This window comes from Mytilus trossulus, chromosome 9 (assembly GCF_036588685.1).
Source record: "Mytilus trossulus isolate FHL-02 chromosome 9, PNRI_Mtr1.1.1.hap1, whole genome shotgun sequence".
In the NCBI taxonomy this organism is placed as follows: Eukaryota; Metazoa; Mollusca; class Bivalvia; order Mytilida; family Mytilidae; genus Mytilus; species Mytilus trossulus.
In genome coordinates, this window is record NC_086381.1 from 27640328 (window position 1) to 27658128 (window position 17801).

General features: G+C 35.5%; 12 protein-coding genes across 12 annotated transcripts; 3 read left to right on the forward strand and 9 right to left on the reverse strand.

Annotated features, from left to right (window-relative positions):
* Window positions 1-1574: 1574 nt before the first annotated feature.
* Window positions 1575-2156, reverse strand: LOC134685416 (histone H3). The gene has a single exon (XM_063545169.1). The coding sequence runs from the start codon at window positions 2154-2156 to the stop codon at window positions 1746-1748; it is 411 nt and encodes a 136-aa protein (XP_063401239.1). The 3' UTR covers window positions 1575-1745.
* Window positions 2157-3537: 1381 nt separating this feature from the next.
* On the reverse strand, window positions 3538-3977 carry LOC134685418 (histone H2A). The gene has a single exon (XM_063545171.1). The coding sequence runs from the start codon at window positions 3913-3915 to the stop codon at window positions 3538-3540; it is 378 nt and encodes a 125-aa protein (XP_063401241.1). The 5' UTR covers window positions 3916-3977.
* Window positions 3978-4184: 207 nt separating this feature from the next.
* Window positions 4185-4621, forward strand: LOC134685421 (histone H2B-like). The gene has a single exon (XM_063545175.1). It carries the CDS (start codon window positions 4200-4202, stop codon window positions 4572-4574), a length of 375 nt encoding a protein of 124 aa, XP_063401245.1. The 5' UTR covers window positions 4185-4199; the 3' UTR covers window positions 4575-4621.
* Window positions 4622-5288: 667 nt separating this feature from the next.
* LOC134685422 (histone H4) lies at window positions 5289-5852 on the reverse strand. The gene has a single exon (XM_063545176.1). It carries the CDS (start codon window positions 5647-5649, stop codon window positions 5338-5340), a length of 312 nt encoding a protein of 103 aa, XP_063401246.1. The 5' UTR covers window positions 5650-5852; the 3' UTR covers window positions 5289-5337.
* Window positions 5853-7168: 1316 nt separating this feature from the next.
* Window positions 7169-7750, reverse strand: LOC134685417 (histone H3). The gene has a single exon (XM_063545170.1). The coding sequence runs from the start codon at window positions 7748-7750 to the stop codon at window positions 7340-7342; it is 411 nt and encodes a 136-aa protein (XP_063401240.1). The 3' UTR covers window positions 7169-7339.
* A 1203-nt stretch (window positions 7751-8953) lies between these two features.
* On the reverse strand, window positions 8954-9572 carry LOC134685419 (histone H2A). The gene has a single exon (XM_063545172.1). The coding sequence runs from the start codon at window positions 9508-9510 to the stop codon at window positions 9133-9135; it is 378 nt and encodes a 125-aa protein (XP_063401242.1). The 5' UTR covers window positions 9511-9572; the 3' UTR covers window positions 8954-9132.
* Window positions 9573-9778: 206 nt separating this feature from the next.
* LOC134685420 (histone H2B-like) lies at window positions 9779-10216 on the forward strand. The gene has a single exon (XM_063545173.1). The coding sequence runs from the start codon at window positions 9795-9797 to the stop codon at window positions 10167-10169; it is 375 nt and encodes a 124-aa protein (XP_063401243.1). The 5' UTR covers window positions 9779-9794; the 3' UTR covers window positions 10170-10216.
* Window positions 10217-10883: 667 nt separating this feature from the next.
* On the reverse strand, window positions 10884-11447 carry LOC134685423 (histone H4). Its single transcript, XM_063545177.1, has one exon. It carries the CDS (start codon window positions 11242-11244, stop codon window positions 10933-10935), a length of 312 nt encoding a protein of 103 aa, XP_063401247.1. The 5' UTR covers window positions 11245-11447; the 3' UTR covers window positions 10884-10932.
* Window positions 11448-12763: 1316 nt separating this feature from the next.
* LOC134685424 (histone H3) lies at window positions 12764-13345 on the reverse strand. Its single transcript, XM_063545178.1, has one exon. It carries the CDS (start codon window positions 13343-13345, stop codon window positions 12935-12937), a length of 411 nt encoding a protein of 136 aa, XP_063401248.1. The 3' UTR covers window positions 12764-12934.
* A 1203-nt stretch (window positions 13346-14548) lies between these two features.
* On the reverse strand, window positions 14549-15158 carry LOC134685425 (histone H2A). Its single transcript, XM_063545179.1, has one exon. The coding sequence runs from the start codon at window positions 15103-15105 to the stop codon at window positions 14728-14730; it is 378 nt and encodes a 125-aa protein (XP_063401249.1). The 5' UTR covers window positions 15106-15158; the 3' UTR covers window positions 14549-14727.
* Window positions 15159-15417: 259 nt separating this feature from the next.
* On the forward strand, window positions 15418-15855 carry LOC134683756 (histone H2B-like). The gene has a single exon (XM_063543071.1). The coding sequence runs from the start codon at window positions 15434-15436 to the stop codon at window positions 15806-15808; it is 375 nt and encodes a 124-aa protein (XP_063399141.1). The 5' UTR covers window positions 15418-15433; the 3' UTR covers window positions 15809-15855.
* Window positions 15856-16522: 667 nt separating this feature from the next.
* LOC134685426 (histone H4) lies at window positions 16523-17086 on the reverse strand. The gene has a single exon (XM_063545180.1). The coding sequence runs from the start codon at window positions 16881-16883 to the stop codon at window positions 16572-16574; it is 312 nt and encodes a 103-aa protein (XP_063401250.1). The 5' UTR covers window positions 16884-17086; the 3' UTR covers window positions 16523-16571.
* Between the last annotated feature and the right edge of the window lie 715 nt (window positions 17087-17801).

A 17801-nucleotide genomic window follows, 5' to 3' on the forward strand; every position in this document is an offset into this window, starting at 1 on the left:
GACGTTTGGCGCCTCCTTTACCTAGACCTTTTCCTCCTTTACCTCTTCCTGACATGTTGTTTGCTTTTTGAAGTTCGATAAAACGAATGACAACTATATCCAAATTATGCTATATATCTGATGAACGCGGCCCTAAAAGAAATACCACTGAATTTTTGATAGGTTGGACCTGATTGGTTGTTTTCGTCTAAATCCGGGAGGTAACTCTGTAGGAATTCTGTACACTTTCAATCCACTTTTTGACTGAAGCTCTGAAAATATATGAAAATAAAATATTTCAAACTGTATACAAATAAAAATACAAAGATTATAAGAGATGGACCAAATAACTAATGATCTCCATCATCAATTAATACTTCTTATATTTTCCAATGTGAAAGAGATTTATTTCCTTTTACTTAAAATACAAGAACATATCACACTGCATACATAAGCAGGAGTTAACAATGTGCAATTGCAATATAAAAACAATTAGTTTAAAGAAAATCTTTTTATACAGTATTTTTCTTGTTCAAAAGATACAGTTTCAGAGATAGTCCACTCTGCAGACTTAAGAGAGTAAAAGAGTAAAAACTAAACTACAGCATACCAGTCAGTTATTTAAGCATGGACAGATAGATTTGTAAATAAAAACAGGTGTGCATGATAATTTTTCTCAAAATCACCTTTACCAGTTTCAATAAAGATGTCCCGGGAAATTCACATTTCAAACATGTTATTATTACATGTATACAATCAATGCTCATCTTTTAACAACTAATTAGGAATCTTTCTAAATTTAGCAGCTACTTTATACATGTAGTCATAGGTTTTTGAAATGTACACAGTGCAGCCTCACTTTTTAAATACCACAATTGGTACATCATTGAATGAATGAATTATTGCGCCTTGTCTATTTTTCTCCACCAATGGGAAAAAAAGATTCATCCGCACACATGTTCACATCATTTATAAGGCACATAGAGCACCCAAAATAGATGCATTTTAAGCACAAAATAAAGGTATTCAAGAAAAACTTCTTTCTGTAACACACAATTGATGGAGACAAAGTTTTCAATGAGAATTTAAGGTGGACTACTTGGACCCGTACCGAAAATATATTTCAGAAATATAAAATAATTGATTCTTCTCATGTTGTCACAGTAGAATACACAATATGAGTAAAAAATACATAAAAAAAGCATCTAAAAAATAAGTGAGAAAATAAGACCGAGAAAAATGCAATTTAGAGAAAAATATAACCACAGAAATTAGAAAGAAATACATTTTAATAATTCTGTAATTAGAAGATGGATTGTATTGTTCTTGGAGTATGTTTTTTCTTACCTTTTTTTTATTTAAATGTATACATGTATGTTAATTTTTTCAGGAGGGTATACCAGAAAATGTATAACATTCTTGTTTTTTCCGAAGGATTTGGAAGAATTAGATAAATAAAAAATATGTATGTCTCTCTATCTCTATTTATCCTTTTATTTCTCTTCTTTGCATGTTATGAAATAAGTTTCTCTATATTTTTCTTCTATCAATACAGTAACCCGACTTGTCTAATCTTAAGTGAGTGCAAAAAAAAAAGATAATAAGAAAGAAGAATAAAGAGAGATGTGGAGAGAAAGAAGAATAAAGAAAGATGTGGAGAGGGGGTTTCAGCTATATTTGATTTTGATGTACAACATATTCAGACTCTTTTTGGAAAATATTGGTGGCCCTTAAAAGGGCCGTTATTGTATAGAGTAAAGGTCAGTTTAAGCACGTTCTCCACGGATTCTGCGAGCCAACTGGATGTCTTTGGGCATGATGGTGACTCTCTTGGCGTGGATTGCACACAAGTTGGTGTCCTCGAAAAGACCAACGAGGTAAGCTTCACTGGCTTCCTGGAGGGCCATAACGGCAGAGCTCTGGAAACGTAGATCAGTCTTGAAGTCTTGAGCAATTTCACGAACTAATCTCTGGAAGGGGAGTTTCCTGATGAGGAGTTCAGTACTTTTCTGGTATCTTCTGATCTCACGAAGAGCGACTGTTCCTGGCCTGTATCTATGTGGCTTCTTTACTCCACCAGTGGCAGGTGCGCTCTTACGGGCGGCCTTGGTGGCAAGTTGTTTTCTTGGAGCTTTTCCTCCAGTGGATTTACGGGCGGTCTGCTTTGTACGAGCCATTGCGATATGTTCTCTGTGAAAATCTACGATTACACGACAGAATACTTTGAAACTTCAAATGTTAGTGTATTTGTGCTAGCCGCAATGTTTGCAAACACGACACTGATTGGCCTTTCGGGGTAATAAAACTCACGTTGATTGGTTGAAATCTCTGTGTTATGATTGGACTGATCTGGAAGTTACTTTCACAGCTTTCGATCCCTTTTTGGACTGAAGCTATGATTGTTCACCCCAAGCTAACAATTGGCACAATTTGTTTCTATTCTGATAGTGTCAGCGAAAATTTGACATAAGACCAAAAAAAATAATAATCAAGAGTAATGCAGAACTTAATAATAATCTTTATTCAAATAATAAATAATTGTTTAATCAACAGTCTGACACGAAATTAATAATTGACAGGAAATGTAAATTAAAGAGCAAAATAGAAGAAGAAAAAAGAGAAAAAAAACATCATCCATCCATTTTCATCAATAGCCAGTGGTATAGAAATGCAGCCGTTTTCTTAGTTTCTCGTATAGACATGCTTACTATAGTACACAATTGTCACTCGTCTCAGTGTCTTAAAACAAAGAGAACACTTTTTATCCTCTCTATAGTCTTTGTGTTCTCTCTAGCTATACAGTCTCTGTATTCTCTAGTCTCTGTATCATGTAAAGCCATGATATTCTCTATATAGTATACTGCACGCATACTGTGAAACTTGCACATTGTTGAAGTATTCTTTATTGTTTATATACGAATTTTGCAAATACAAAGGATTTGAGCTAAAAAATAATCTACACAACTATAAACATACGCATAAGTACTTTGTATAGGAACACAAAATATATATTATATATCTAAGAGAATGTGACAGCAGAAGAGGAAGAAAAGAATTCACATAGATCACAGTTAGACAGACAACGAACGAACGAATATATATTATATAAAAATAAGGTCATAGATTGTATTGTGTGTGCTTATATAGTATAATATATAGGACTGCAACTTAATTTACACCAAAAAAATATGCAACATTGACCACTAACAACTATGAGTTTTTCTTCCTCTCGTGCTTGCGCATTTTCATCGAATCTACGTTATATAGTTCGTTTATTTTCTTGGACTTTTATAGGGGAAAAAAAGAAACTCGTACTGTTCTTCATTTTTTTTCCACATCAAATATTGTTATATATATAATTAGAAAGTAGACATCTGTATGCTGTTTATAAAGAAAAGGAAAAATAAAGAGATAAAGACAAGAGAAATGGAGGGAGTGAGCTATGTTTGAGATTGCTTTCTGCATTCAACTAAATTGTACAACAAAGTCAGATTCTTTTGAAAAATGTTGGTGGCCCTGAAAAGGGCCGTTGTAAGTGAAGTTTCTGTAGTGTTGACTTTACTTGGCAGCTTTCTGTGTCTTCTTTGGCAGAAGTACAGCCTGGATGTTTGGTAAAACACCACCTTGTGCAATGGTTACACCAGAGAGAAGTTTGTTCAATTCTTCGTCGTTTCTGATGGCCAACTGGAGATGACGGGGGATGATTCTGCTCTTCTTGTTGTCACGGGCAGCATTTCCTGCCAACTCCAAAACCTCAGCTGCTAAGTATTCCAAGACAGCGGCAAGGTAGACTGGTGCTCCGGCACCAACTCTCTCGGCGTAGTTTCCTTTCCTCAAAAGTCTGTGGATACGACCTACTGGGAACTGAAGTCCGGCACGGGATGACCTAGACTTTGCCTTTGCTTTTGCTTTTCCTCCTTTTCCTCGTCCTGACATTTTGATTTAATACGTTGTTTGACTTGAACAAGTATAAACAATGATTATCCAGTTAGGTGGTATTTTACTATTTATACCCGCAAAACGGATTGAAAGATGTTTCAGTTCTAAACCAATCAAATCATCGCTTCTTCCAGGTAGTTAGGGTTGAATGTTAGAAGGGTGCTCTCTCCGAAGTTCGCGTTAAGTAAAAACTTTCAATCCGTTTAGCCGAGTATAAATAGAAATTTTTATTAACGGCCATCATTCACTGATTACATTTCAGAGAGTATACATCTTTCAAAATGCCACCAAAAGTTGGAACCAAAGGAGCCAAAAAGGCCGTAACAAAGGCAAAGACTGCCAGACCCGGCGGTGACAAGAAAAGGAGGAGGAAGAGGAGAGAATCCTATGCCATCTACATCTACAAAGTCTTGAGACAGGTTCACCCAGACACTGGAGTATCCTCAAAGGCTATGTCTATCATGAACAGTTTTGTCAACGATATCTTTGAGAGAATCGCTGCAGAAGCTTCCCGTCTCGCTCACTACAACAAGAGATCTACCATCACATCTCGGGAGATCCAGACTGCAGTTCGTCTGCTCTTACCCGGTGAATTGGCCAAGCACGCTGTCAGTGAAGGTACCAAAGCCGTCACAAAGTACACCAGCAGCAAGTAAACAACGAGAAGTTTAACTTCACAAACGGCCCTTTTCAGGGCCACCAATATTTTTCAAAAAGAGTCTTATTATTGTTGTACATAACAAACTTCTAAATGAAGCTGTGTCCCACCCCAAAATGACAAATTTGTTTATATCTGAATTCTGTCTTTTTGTCTTTCTTTCTTTCTTTCTTTCTTTCTTTTTTTCTCTTCTTTATTCTTCATTTTATTAGCCGATTTGAAAAAATATACATACACCAGAATTTAACCTTTTCACGGGTTATACATTTCTTCCCTCTTTTTTTTGGGGGGGGGAGGGGGTCTAGAATCGAACTATACTTGAATATGTATTGAAACATTATATAAAAAAATATCACGAACAGATTAAATTCACACATACGTCGACAGAGAGAAAAAAGGGGGAGGGGGATTGTTTTAGGATATAAAAACAATATAACTAGAGTTTGACAATGGAGAAAAATTCAGCAATATATCTTTTACATAAAAGAATATATATGAAATAAAGAATAATTTTATTTACATTAAAAAAATCAGGAATCATATTGTATCCAAAGTCTTGCTGGTCTTTTTTTAATAGGCTTAAATAAAAAAAGTGAAAAGAAATTAAAAAAAATAAACGAATAAAAGAAAAAGGAAAGTAAAGAAAGTTGGACAGGAGAAAGCTATGGTTTTCATTTTAAGTACAACAAAGGCAGATTCTTTTTGAAATATGTTGGTGGCCCTGAAAAGGGCCGTTGTATTTGTATTTTTCAGCTGGCTGTTTAACCTCCGAATCCGTAAAGGGTACGGCCTTGACGTTTCAGGGCGTAGACAACATCCATGGCGGTGACAGTCTTCCTCTTTGCGTGCTCAGTGTATGTGACAGCATCACGGATGACATTTTCCAAAAAGACTTTCAAGACACCACGTGTTTCTTCGTAGATAAGACCAGAGATACGTTTGACACCACCTCGTCTTGCTAAACGACGGATTGCTGGTTTGGTGATACCTTGGATATTATCACGCAACACCTTCCTGTGACGTTTGGCGCCTCCTTTACCTAGACCTTTTCCTCCTTTACCTCTTCCTGACATGTTGTTTGCTTTTTGAAGTTCGATAAAACGAATGACAACTATATCCAAATTATGCTATATATCTGATGAACGCGGCCCTAAAAGAAATACCACTGAATTTTTGATAGGTTGGACCTGATTGGTTGTTTTCGTCTAAATCCGGGAGGTAACTCTGTAGGAATTCTGTACACTTTCAATCCACTTTTTGACTGAAGCTCTGAAAATATATGAAAATAAAATATTTCAAACTGTATACAAATAAAAATACAAAGATTATAAGAGATGGACCAAATAACTAATGATCTCCATCATCAATTAATACTTCTTATATTTTCCAATGTGAAAGAGATTTATTTCCTTTTACTTAAAATACAAGAACATATCACACTGCATACATAAGCAGGAGTTAACAATGTGCAATTGCAATATAAAAACAATTAGTTTAAAGAAAATCTTTTTATACAGTATTTTTCTTGTTCAAAAGATACAGTTTCAGAGATAGTCCACTCTGCAGACTTAAGAGAGTAAAAGAGTAAAAACTAAACTACAGCATACCAGTCAGTTATTTAAGCATGGACAGATAGATTTGTAAATAAAAACAGGTGTGCATGATAATTTTTCTCAAAATCACCTTTACCAGTTTCAATAAAGATGTCCCGGGAAATTCACATTTCAAACATGTTATTATTACATGTATACAATCAATGCTCATCTTTTAACAACTAATTAGGAATCTTTCTAAATTTAGCAGCTACTTTATACATGTAGTCATAGGTTTTTGAAATGTACACAGTGCAGCCTCACTTTTTAAATACCACAATTGGTACATCATTGAATGAATGAATTATTGCGCCTTGTCTATTTTTCTCCACCAATGGGAAAAAAAGATTCATCCGCACACATGTTCACATCATTTATAAGGCACATAGAGCACCCAAAATAGATGCATTTTAAGCACAAAATAAAGGTATTCAAGAAAAACTTCTTTCTGTAACACACAATTGATGGAGACAAAGTTTTCAATGAGAATTTAAGGTGGACTACTTGGACCCGTACCGAAAATATATTTCAGAAATATAAAATAATTGATTCTTCTCATGTTGTCACAGTAGAATACACAATATGAGTAAAAAATACATAAAAAAAGCATCTAAAAAATAAGTGAGAAAATAAGACCGAGAAAAATGCAATTTAGAGAAAAATATAACCACAGAAATTAGAAAGAAATACATTTTAATAATTCTGTAATTAGAAGATGGATTGTATTGTTCTTGGAGTATGTTTTTTCTTACCTTTTTTTTATTTAAATGTATACATGTATGTTAATTTTTTCAGGAGGGTATACCAGAAAATGTATAACATTCTTGTTTTTTCCGAAGGATTTGGAAGAATTAGATAAATAAAAAATATGTATGTCTCTCTATCTCTATTTATCCTTTTATTTCTCTTCTTTGCATGTTATGAAATAAGTTTCTCTATATTTTTCTTCTATCAATACAGTAACCCGACTTGTCTAATCTTAAGTGAGTGCAAAAAAAAAAGATAATAAGAAAGAAGAATAAAGAGAGATGTGGAGAGAAAGAAGAATAAAGAAAGATGTGGAGAGGGGGTTTCAGCTATATTTGATTTTGATGTACAACATATTCAGACTCTTTTTGGAAAATATTGGTGGCCCTTAAAAGGGCCGTTATTGTATAGAGTAAAGGTCAGTTTAAGCACGTTCTCCACGGATTCTGCGAGCCAACTGGATGTCTTTGGGCATGATGGTGACTCTCTTGGCGTGGATTGCACACAAGTTGGTGTCCTCGAAAAGACCAACGAGGTAAGCTTCACTGGCTTCCTGGAGGGCCATAACGGCAGAGCTCTGGAAACGTAGATCAGTCTTGAAGTCTTGAGCAATTTCACGAACTAATCTCTGGAAGGGGAGTTTCCTGATGAGGAGTTCAGTACTTTTCTGGTATCTTCTGATCTCACGAAGAGCGACTGTTCCTGGCCTGTATCTATGTGGCTTCTTTACTCCACCAGTGGCAGGTGCGCTCTTACGGGCGGCCTTGGTGGCAAGTTGTTTTCTTGGAGCTTTTCCTCCAGTGGATTTACGGGCGGTCTGCTTTGTACGAGCCATTGCGATATGTTCTCTGTGAAAATCTACGATTACACGACAGAATACTTTGAAACTTCAAATGTTAGTGTATTTGTGCTAGCCGCAATGTTTGCAAACACGACACTGATTGGCCTTTCGGGGTAATAAAACTCACGTTGATTGGTTGAAATCTCTGTGTTATGATTGGACTGATCTGGAAGTTACTTTCACAGCTTTCGATCCCTTTTTGGACTGAAGCTATGATTGTTCACCCCAAGCTAACAATTGGCACAATTTGTTTCTATTCTGATAGTGTCAGCGAAAATTTGACATAAGACCAAAAAAAATAATAATCAAGAGTAATGCAGAACTTAATAATAATCTTTATTCAAATAATAAATAATTGTTTAATCAACAGTCTGACACGAAATTAATAATTGACAGGAAATGTAAATTAAAGAGCAAAATAGAAGAAGAAAAAAGAGAAAAAAAACATCATCCATCCATTTTCATCAATAGCCAGTGGTATAGAAATGCAGCCGTTTTCTTAGTTTCTCGTATAGACATGCTTACTATAGTACACAATTGTCACTCGTCTCAGTGTCTTAAAACAAAGAGAACACTTTTTATCCTCTCTATAGTCTTTGTGTTCTCTCTAGCTATACAGTCTCTGTATTCTCTAGTCTCTGTATCATGTAAAGCCATGATATTCTCTATATAGTATACTGCACGCATACTGTGAAACTTGCACATTGTTGAAGTATTCTTTATTGTTTATATACGAATTTTGCAAATACAAAGGATTTGAGCTAAAAAATAATCTACACAACTATAAACATACGCATAAGTACTTTGTATAGGAACACAAAATATATATTATATATCTAAGAGAATGTGACAGCAGAAGAGGAAGAAAAGAATTCACATAGATCACAGTTAGACAGACAACGAACGAACGAATATATATTATATAAAAATAAGGTCATAGATTGTATTGTGTGTGCTTATATAGTATAATATATAGGACTGCAACTTAATTTACACCAAAAAAATATGCAACATTGACCACTAACAACTATGAGTTTTTCTTCCTCTCGTGCTTGCGCATTTTCATCGAATCTACGTTATATAGTTCGTTTATTTTCTTGGACTTTTATAGGGGAAAAAAAGAAACTCGTACTGTTCTTCATTTTTTTTCCACATCAAATATTGTTATATATATAATTAGAAAGTAGACATCTGTATGCTGTTTATAAAGAAAAGGAAAAATAAAGAGATAAAGACAAGAGAAATGGAGGGAGTGAGCTATGTTTGAGATTGCTTTCTGCATTCAACTAAATTGTACAACAAAGTCAGATTCTTTTTGAAAAATGTTGGTGGCCCTGAAAAGGGCCGTTGTAAGTGAAGTTTCTGTAGTGTTGACTTTACTTGGCAGCTTTCTGTGTCTTCTTTGGCAGAAGTACAGCCTGGATGTTTGGTAAAACACCACCTTGTGCAATGGTTACACCAGAGAGAAGTTTGTTCAATTCTTCGTCGTTTCTGATGGCCAACTGGAGATGACGGGGGATGATTCTGCTCTTCTTGTTGTCACGGGCAGCATTTCCTGCCAACTCCAAAACCTCAGCTGCTAAGTATTCCAAGACAGCGGCAAGGTAGACTGGTGCTCCGGCACCAACTCTCTCGGCGTAGTTTCCTTTCCTCAAAAGTCTGTGGATACGACCTACTGGGAACTGAAGTCCGGCACGGGATGACCTAGACTTTGCCTTTGCTTTTGCTTTTCCTCCTTTTCCTCGTCCTGACATTTTGATTTAATACGTTGTTTGACTTGAACAAGTATAAACAATGATTATCCAGTTAGGTGGTATTTTACTATTTATACCCGCAAAACGGATTGAAAGATGTTTCAGTTCTAAACCAATCAAATCATCGCTTCTTCCAGGTAGTTAGGGTTGAATGTTAGAAGGGTGCTCTCTCCGAAGTTCGCGTTAAGTAAAAACTTTCAATCCGTTTAGCCGAGTATAAATAGAAATTTTTATTAACGGCCATCATTCACTGATTACATTTCAGAGAGTATACATCTTTCAAAATGCCACCAAAAGTTGGAACCAAAGGAGCCAAAAAGGCCGTAACAAAGGCAAAGACTGCCAGACCCGGCGGTGACAAGAAAAGGAGGAGGAAGAGGAGAGAATCCTATGCCATCTACATCTACAAAGTCTTGAGACAGGTTCACCCAGACACTGGAGTATCCTCAAAGGCTATGTCTATCATGAACAGTTTTGTCAACGATATCTTTGAGAGAATCGCTGCAGAAGCTTCCCGTCTCGCTCACTACAACAAGAGATCTACCATCACATCTCGGGAGATCCAGACTGCAGTTCGTCTGCTCTTACCCGGTGAATTGGCCAAGCACGCTGTCAGTGAAGGTACCAAAGCCGTCACAAAGTACACCAGCAGCAAGTAAACAACGAGAAGTTTAACTTCACAAACGGCCCTTTTCAGGGCCACCAATATTTTTCAAAAAGAGTCTTATTATTGTTGTACATAACAAACTTCTAAATGAAGCTGTGTCCCACCCCAAAATGACAAATTTGTTTATATCTGAATTCTGTCTTTTTGTCTTTCTTTCTTTCTTTCTTTCTTTCTTTTTTTCTCTTCTTTATTCTTCATTTTATTAGCCGATTTGAAAAAATATACATACACCAGAATTTAACCTTTTCACGGGTTATACATTTCTTCCCTCTTTTTTTTGGGGGGGGGAGGGGGTCTAGAATCGAACTATACTTGAATATGTATTGAAACATTATATAAAAAAATATCACGAACAGATTAAATTCACACATACGTCGACAGAGAGAAAAAAGGGGGAGGGGGATTGTTTTAGGATATAAAAACAATATAACTAGAGTTTGACAATGGAGAAAAATTCAGCAATATATCTTTTACATAAAAGAATATATATGAAATAAAGAATAATTTTATTTACATTAAAAAAATCAGGAATCATATTGTATCCAAAGTCTTGCTGGTCTTTTTTTAATAGGCTTAAATAAAAAAAGTGAAAAGAAATTAAAAAAAATAAACGAATAAAAGAAAAAGGAAAGTAAAGAAAGTTGGACAGGAGAAAGCTATGGTTTTCATTTTAAGTACAACAAAGGCAGATTCTTTTTGAAATATGTTGGTGGCCCTGAAAAGGGCCGTTGTATTTGTATTTTTCAGCTGGCTGTTTAACCTCCGAATCCGTAAAGGGTACGGCCTTGACGTTTCAGGGCGTAGACAACATCCATGGCGGTGACAGTCTTCCTCTTTGCGTGCTCAGTGTATGTGACAGCATCACGGATGACATTTTCCAAAAAGACTTTCAAGACACCACGTGTTTCTTCGTAGATAAGACCAGAGATACGTTTGACACCACCTCGTCTTGCTAAACGACGGATTGCTGGTTTGGTGATACCTTGGATATTATCACGCAACACCTTCCTGTGACGTTTGGCGCCTCCTTTACCTAGACCTTTTCCTCCTTTACCTCTTCCTGACATGTTGTTTGCTTTTTGAAGTTCGATAAAACGAATGACAACTATATCCAAATTATGCTATATATCTGATGAACGCGGCCCTAAAAGAAATACCACTGAATTTTTGATAGGTTGGACCTGATTGGTTGTTTTCGTCTAAATCCGGGAGGTAACTCTGTAGGAATTCTGTACACTTTCAATCCACTTTTTGACTGAAGCTCTGAAAATATATGAAAATAAAATATTTCAAACTGTATACAAATAAAAATACAAAGATTATAAGAGATGGACCAAATAACTAATGATCTCCATCATCAATTAATACTTCTTATATTTTCCAATGTGAAAGAGATTTATTTCCTTTTACTTAAAATACAAGAACATATCACACTGCATACATAAGCAGGAGTTAACAATGTGCAATTGCAATATAAAAACAATTAGTTTAAAGAAAATCTTTTTATACAGTATTTTTCTTGTTCAAAAGATACAGTTTCAGAGATAGTCCACTCTGCAGACTTAAGAGAGTAAAAGAGTAAAAACTAAACTACAGCATACCAGTCAGTTATTTAAGCATGGACAGATAGATTTGTAAATAAAAACAGGTGTGCATGATAATTTTTCTCAAAATCACCTTTACCAGTTTCAATAAAGATGTCCCGGGAAATTCACATTTCAAACATGTTATTATTACATGTATACAATCAATGCTCATCTTTTAACAACTAATTAGGAATCTTTCTAAATTTAGCAGCTACTTTATACATGTAGTCATAGGTTTTTGAAATGTACACAGTGCAGCCTCACTTTTTAAATACCACAATTGGTACATCATTGAATGAATGAATTATTGCGCCTTGTCTATTTTTCTCCACCAATGGGAAAAAAAGATTCATCCGCACACATGTTCACATCATTTATAAGGCACATAGAGCACCCAAAATAGATGCATTTTAAGCACAAAATAAAGGTATTCAAGAAAAACTTCTTTCTGTAACACACAATTGATGGAGACAAAGTTTTCAATGAGAATTTAAGGTGGACTACTTGGACCCGTACCGAAAATATATTTCAGAAATATAAAATAATTGATTCTTCTCATGTTGTCACAGTAGAATACACAATATGAGTAAAAAATACATAAAAAAAGCATCTAAAAAATAAGTGAGAAAATAAGACCGAGAAAAATGCAATTTAGAGAAAAATATAACCACAGAAATTAGAAAGAAATACATTTTAATAATTCTGTAATTAGAAGATGGATTGTATTGTTCTTGGAGTATGTTTTTTCTTACCTTTTTTTTATTTAAATGTATACATGTATGTTAATTTTTTCAGGAGGGTATACCAGAAAATGTATAACATTCTTGTTTTTTCCGAAGGATTTGGAAGAATTAGATAAATAAAAAATATGTATGTCTCTCTATCTCTATTTATCCTTTTATTTCTCTTCTTTGCATGTTATGAAATAAGTTTCTCTATATTTTTCTTCTATCAATACAGTAACCCGACTTGTCTAATCTTAAGTGAGTGCAAAAAAAAAAGATAATAAGAAAGAAGAATAAAGAGAGATGTGGAGAGAAAGAAGAATAAAGAAAGATGTGGAGAGGGGGTTTCAGCTATATTTGATTTTGATGTACAACATATTCAGACTCTTTTTGGAAAATATTGGTGGCCCTTAAAAGGGCCGTTATTGTATAGAGTAAAGGTCAGTTTAAGCACGTTCTCCACGGATTCTGCGAGCCAACTGGATGTCTTTGGGCATGATGGTGACTCTCTTGGCGTGGATTGCACACAAGTTGGTGTCCTCGAAAAGACCAACGAGGTAAGCTTCACTGGCTTCCTGGAGGGCCATAACGGCAGAGCTCTGGAAACGTAGATCAGTCTTGAAGTCTTGAGCAATTTCACGAACTAATCTCTGGAAGGGGAGTTTCCTGATGAGGAGTTCAGTACTTTTCTGGTATCTTCTGATCTCACGAAGAGCGACTGTTCCTGGCCTGTATCTATGTGGCTTCTTTACTCCACCAGTGGCAGGTGCGCTCTTACGGGCGGCCTTGGTGGCAAGTTGTTTTCTTGGAGCTTTTCCTCCAGTGGATTTACGGGCGGTCTGCTTTGTACGAGCCATTGCGATATGTTCTCTGTGAAAATCTACGATTACACGACAGAATACTTTGAAACTTCAAATGTTAGTGTATTTGTGCTAGCCGCAATGTTTGCAAACACGACACTGATTGGCCTTTCGGGGTAATAAAACTCACGTTGATTGGTTGAAATCTCTGTGTTATGATTGGACTGATCTGGAAGTTACTTTCACAGCTTTCGATCCCTTTTTGGACTGAAGCTATGATTGTTCACCCCAAGCTAACAATTGGCACAATTTGTTTCTATTCTGATAGTGTCAGCGAAAATTTGACATAAGACCAAAAAAAATAATAATCAAGAGTAATGCAGAACTTAATAATAATCTTTATTCAAATAATAAATAATTGTTTAATCAACAGTCTGACACGAAATTAATAATTGACAGGAAATGTAAATTAAAGAGCAAAATAGAAGAAGAAAAAAGAGAAAAAAAACATCATCCATCCATTTTCATCAATAGCCAGTGGTATAGAAATGCAGCCGTTTTCTTAGTTTCTCGTATAGACATGCTTACTATAGTACACAATTGTCACTCGTCTCAGTGTCTTAAAACAAAGAGAACACTTTTTATCCTCTCTATAGTCTTTGTGTTCTCTCTAGCTATACAGTCTCTGTATTCTCTAGTCTCTGTATCATGTAAAGCCATGATATTCTCTATATAGTATACTGCACGCATACTGTGAAACTTGCACATTGTTGAAGTATTCTTTATTGTTTATATACGAATTTTGCAAATACAAAGGATTTGAGCTAAAAAATAATCTACACAACTATAAACATACGCATAAGTACTTTGTATAGGAACACAAAATATATATTATATATCTAAGAGAATGTGACAGCAGAAGAGGAAGAAAAGAATTCACATAGATCACAGTTAGACAGACAACGAACGAACGAATATATATTATATAAAAATAAGGTCATAGATTGTATTGTGTGTGCTTATATAGTATAATATATAGGACTGCAACTTAATTTACACCAAAAAAATATGCAACATTGACCACTAACAACTATGAGTTTTTCTTCCTCTCGTGCTTGCGCATTTTCATCGAATCTACGTTATATAGTTCGTTTATTTTCTTGGACTTTTATAGGGGAAAAAAAGAAACTCGTACTGTTCTTCATTTTTTTTCCACATCAAATATTGTTATATATATAATTAGAAAGTAGACATCTGTATGCTGTTTATAAAGAAAAGGAAAAATAAAGAGATAAAGACAAGAGAAATGGAGGGAGTGAGCTATGTTTGAGATTGCTTTCTGCATTCAACTAAATTGTACAACAAAGTCAGATTCTTTTTGAAAAATGTTGGTGGCCCTGAAAAGGGCCGTTGTAAGTGAAGTTTCTGTAGTGTTGACTTTACTTGGCAGCTTTCTGTGTCTTCTTTGGCAGAAGTACAGCCTGGATGTTTGGTAAAACACCACCTTGTGCAATGGTTACACCAGAGAGAAGTTTGTTCAATTCTTCGTCGTTTCTGATGGCCAACTGGAGATGACGGGGGATGATTCTGCTCTTCTTGTTGTCACGGGCAGCATTTCCTGCCAACTCCAAAACCTCAGCTGCTAAGTATTCCAAGACAGCGGCAAGGTAGACTGGTGCTCCGGCACCAACTCTCTCGGCGTAGTTTCCTTTCCTCAAAAGTCTGTGGATACGACCTACTGGGAACTGAAGTCCGGCACGGGATGACCTAGACTTTGCCTTTGCTTTTGCTTTTCCTCCTTTTCCTCGTCCTGACATTTTGATTTAATACGTTGTTTGACTTGAACAAGTATAAACAATGATTATCCAGTATATATGGAAGTGTTTAACGACCTTGACTGTAAAATTATCCAGTTAGGTGGTATTTTACTATTTATACCCGCAAAACGGATTGAAAGATGTTTCAGTTCTAAACCAATCAAATCATCGCTTCTTCCAGGTAGTTAGGGTTGAATGTTAGAAGGGTGCTCTCTCCGAAGTTCGCGTTAAGTAAAAACTTTCAATCCGTTTAGCCGAGTATAAATAGAAATTTTTATTAACGGCCATCATTCACTGATTACATTTCAGAGAGTATACATCTTTCAAAATGCCACCAAAAGTTGGAACCAAAGGAGCCAAAAAGGCCGTAACAAAGGCAAAGACTGCCAGACCCGGCGGTGACAAGAAAAGGAGGAGGAAGAGGAGAGAATCCTATGCCATCTACATCTACAAAGTCTTGAGACAGGTTCACCCAGACACTGGAGTATCCTCAAAGGCTATGTCTATCATGAACAGTTTTGTCAACGATATCTTTGAGAGAATCGCTGCAGAAGCTTCCCGTCTCGCTCACTACAACAAGAGATCTACCATCACATCTCGGGAGATCCAGACTGCAGTTCGTCTGCTCTTACCCGGTGAATTGGCCAAGCACGCTGTCAGTGAAGGTACCAAAGCCGTCACAAAGTACACCAGCAGCAAGTAAACAACGAGAAGTTTAACTTCACAAACGGCCCTTTTCAGGGCCACCAATATTTTTCAAAAAGAGTCTTATTATTGTTGTACATAACAAACTTCTAAATGAAGCTGTGTCCCACCCCAAAATGACAAATTTGTTTATATCTGAATTCTGTCTTTTTGTCTTTCTTTCTTTCTTTCTTTCTTTCTTTTTTTCTCTTCTTTATTCTTCATTTTATTAGCCGATTTGAAAAAATATACATACACCAGAATTTAACCTTTTCACGGGTTATACATTTCTTCCCTCTTTTTTTTGGGGGGGGGAGGGGGTCTAGAATCGAACTATACTTGAATATGTATTGAAACATTATATAAAAAAATATCACGAACAGATTAAATTCACACATACGTCGACAGAGAGAAAAAAGGGGGAGGGGGATTGTTTTAGGATATAAAAACAATATAACTAGAGTTTGACAATGGAGAAAAATTCAGCAATATATCTTTTACATAAAAGAATATATATGAAATAAAGAATAATTTTATTTACATTAAAAAAATCAGGAATCATATTGTATCCAAAGTCTTGCTGGTCTTTTTTTAATAGGCTTAAATAAAAAAAGTGAAAAGAAATTAAAAAAAATAAACGAATAAAAGAAAAAGGAAAGTAAAGAAAGTTGGACAGGAGAAAGCTATGGTTTTCATTTTAAGTACAACAAAGGCAGATTCTTTTTGAAATATGTTGGTGGCCCTGAAAAGGGCCGTTGTATTTGTATTTTTCAGCTGGCTGTTTAACCTCCGAATCCGTAAAGGGTACGGCCTTGACGTTTCAGGGCGTAGACAACATCCATGGCGGTGACAGTCTTCCTCTTTGCGTGCTCAGTGTATGTGACAGCATCACGGATGACATTTTCCAAAAAGACTTTCAAGACACCACGTGTTTCTTCGTAGATAAGACCAGAGATACGTTTGACACCACCTCGTCTTGCTAAACGACGGATTGCTGGTTTGGTGATACCTTGGATATTATCACGCAACACCTTCCTGTGACGTTTGGCGCCTCCTTTACCTAGACCTTTTCCTCCTTTACCTCTTCCTGACATGTTGTTTGCTTTTTGAAGTTCGATAAAACGAATGACAACTATATCCAAATTATGCTATATATCTGATGAACGCGGCCCTAAAAGAAATACCACTGAATTTTTGATAGGTTGGACCTGATTGGTTGTTTTCGTCTAAATCCGGGAGGTAACTCTGTAGGAATTCTGTACACTTTCAATCCACTTTTTGACTGAAGCTCTGAAAATATATGAAAATAAAATATTTCAAACTGTATACAAATAAAAATACAAAGATTATAAGAGATGGACCAAATAACTAATGATCTCCATCATCAATTAATACTTCTTATATTTTCCAATGTGAAAGAGATTTATTTCCTTTTACTTAAAATACAAGAACATATCACACTGCATACATAAGCAGGAGTTAACAATGTGCAATTGCAATATAAAAACAATTAGTTTAAAGAAAATCTTTTTATACAGTATTTTTCTTGTTCAAAAGATACAGTTTCAGAGATAGTCCACTCTGCAGACTTAAGAGAGTAAAAGAGTAAAAACTAAACTACAGCATACCAGTCAGTTATTTAAGCATGGACAGATAGATTTGTAAATAAAAACAGGTGTGCATGATAATTTTTCTCAAAATCACCTTTACCAGTTTCAATAAAGATGTCCCGGGAAATTCACATTTCAAACATGTTATTATTACATGTATACAATCAATGCTCATCTTTTAACAACTAATTAGGAATCTTTCTAAATTTAGCAGCTACTTTATACATGTAGTCATAGGTTTTTGAAATGTACACAGTGCAGCCTCACTTTTTAAATACCACAATTGGTACATCATTGAATGAATGAATTATTGCGCCTTGTCTATTTTTCTCCACCAATGGGAAAAAAAGATTCATCCGCACACATGTTCACATCATTTATAAGGCACATAGAGCACCCAAA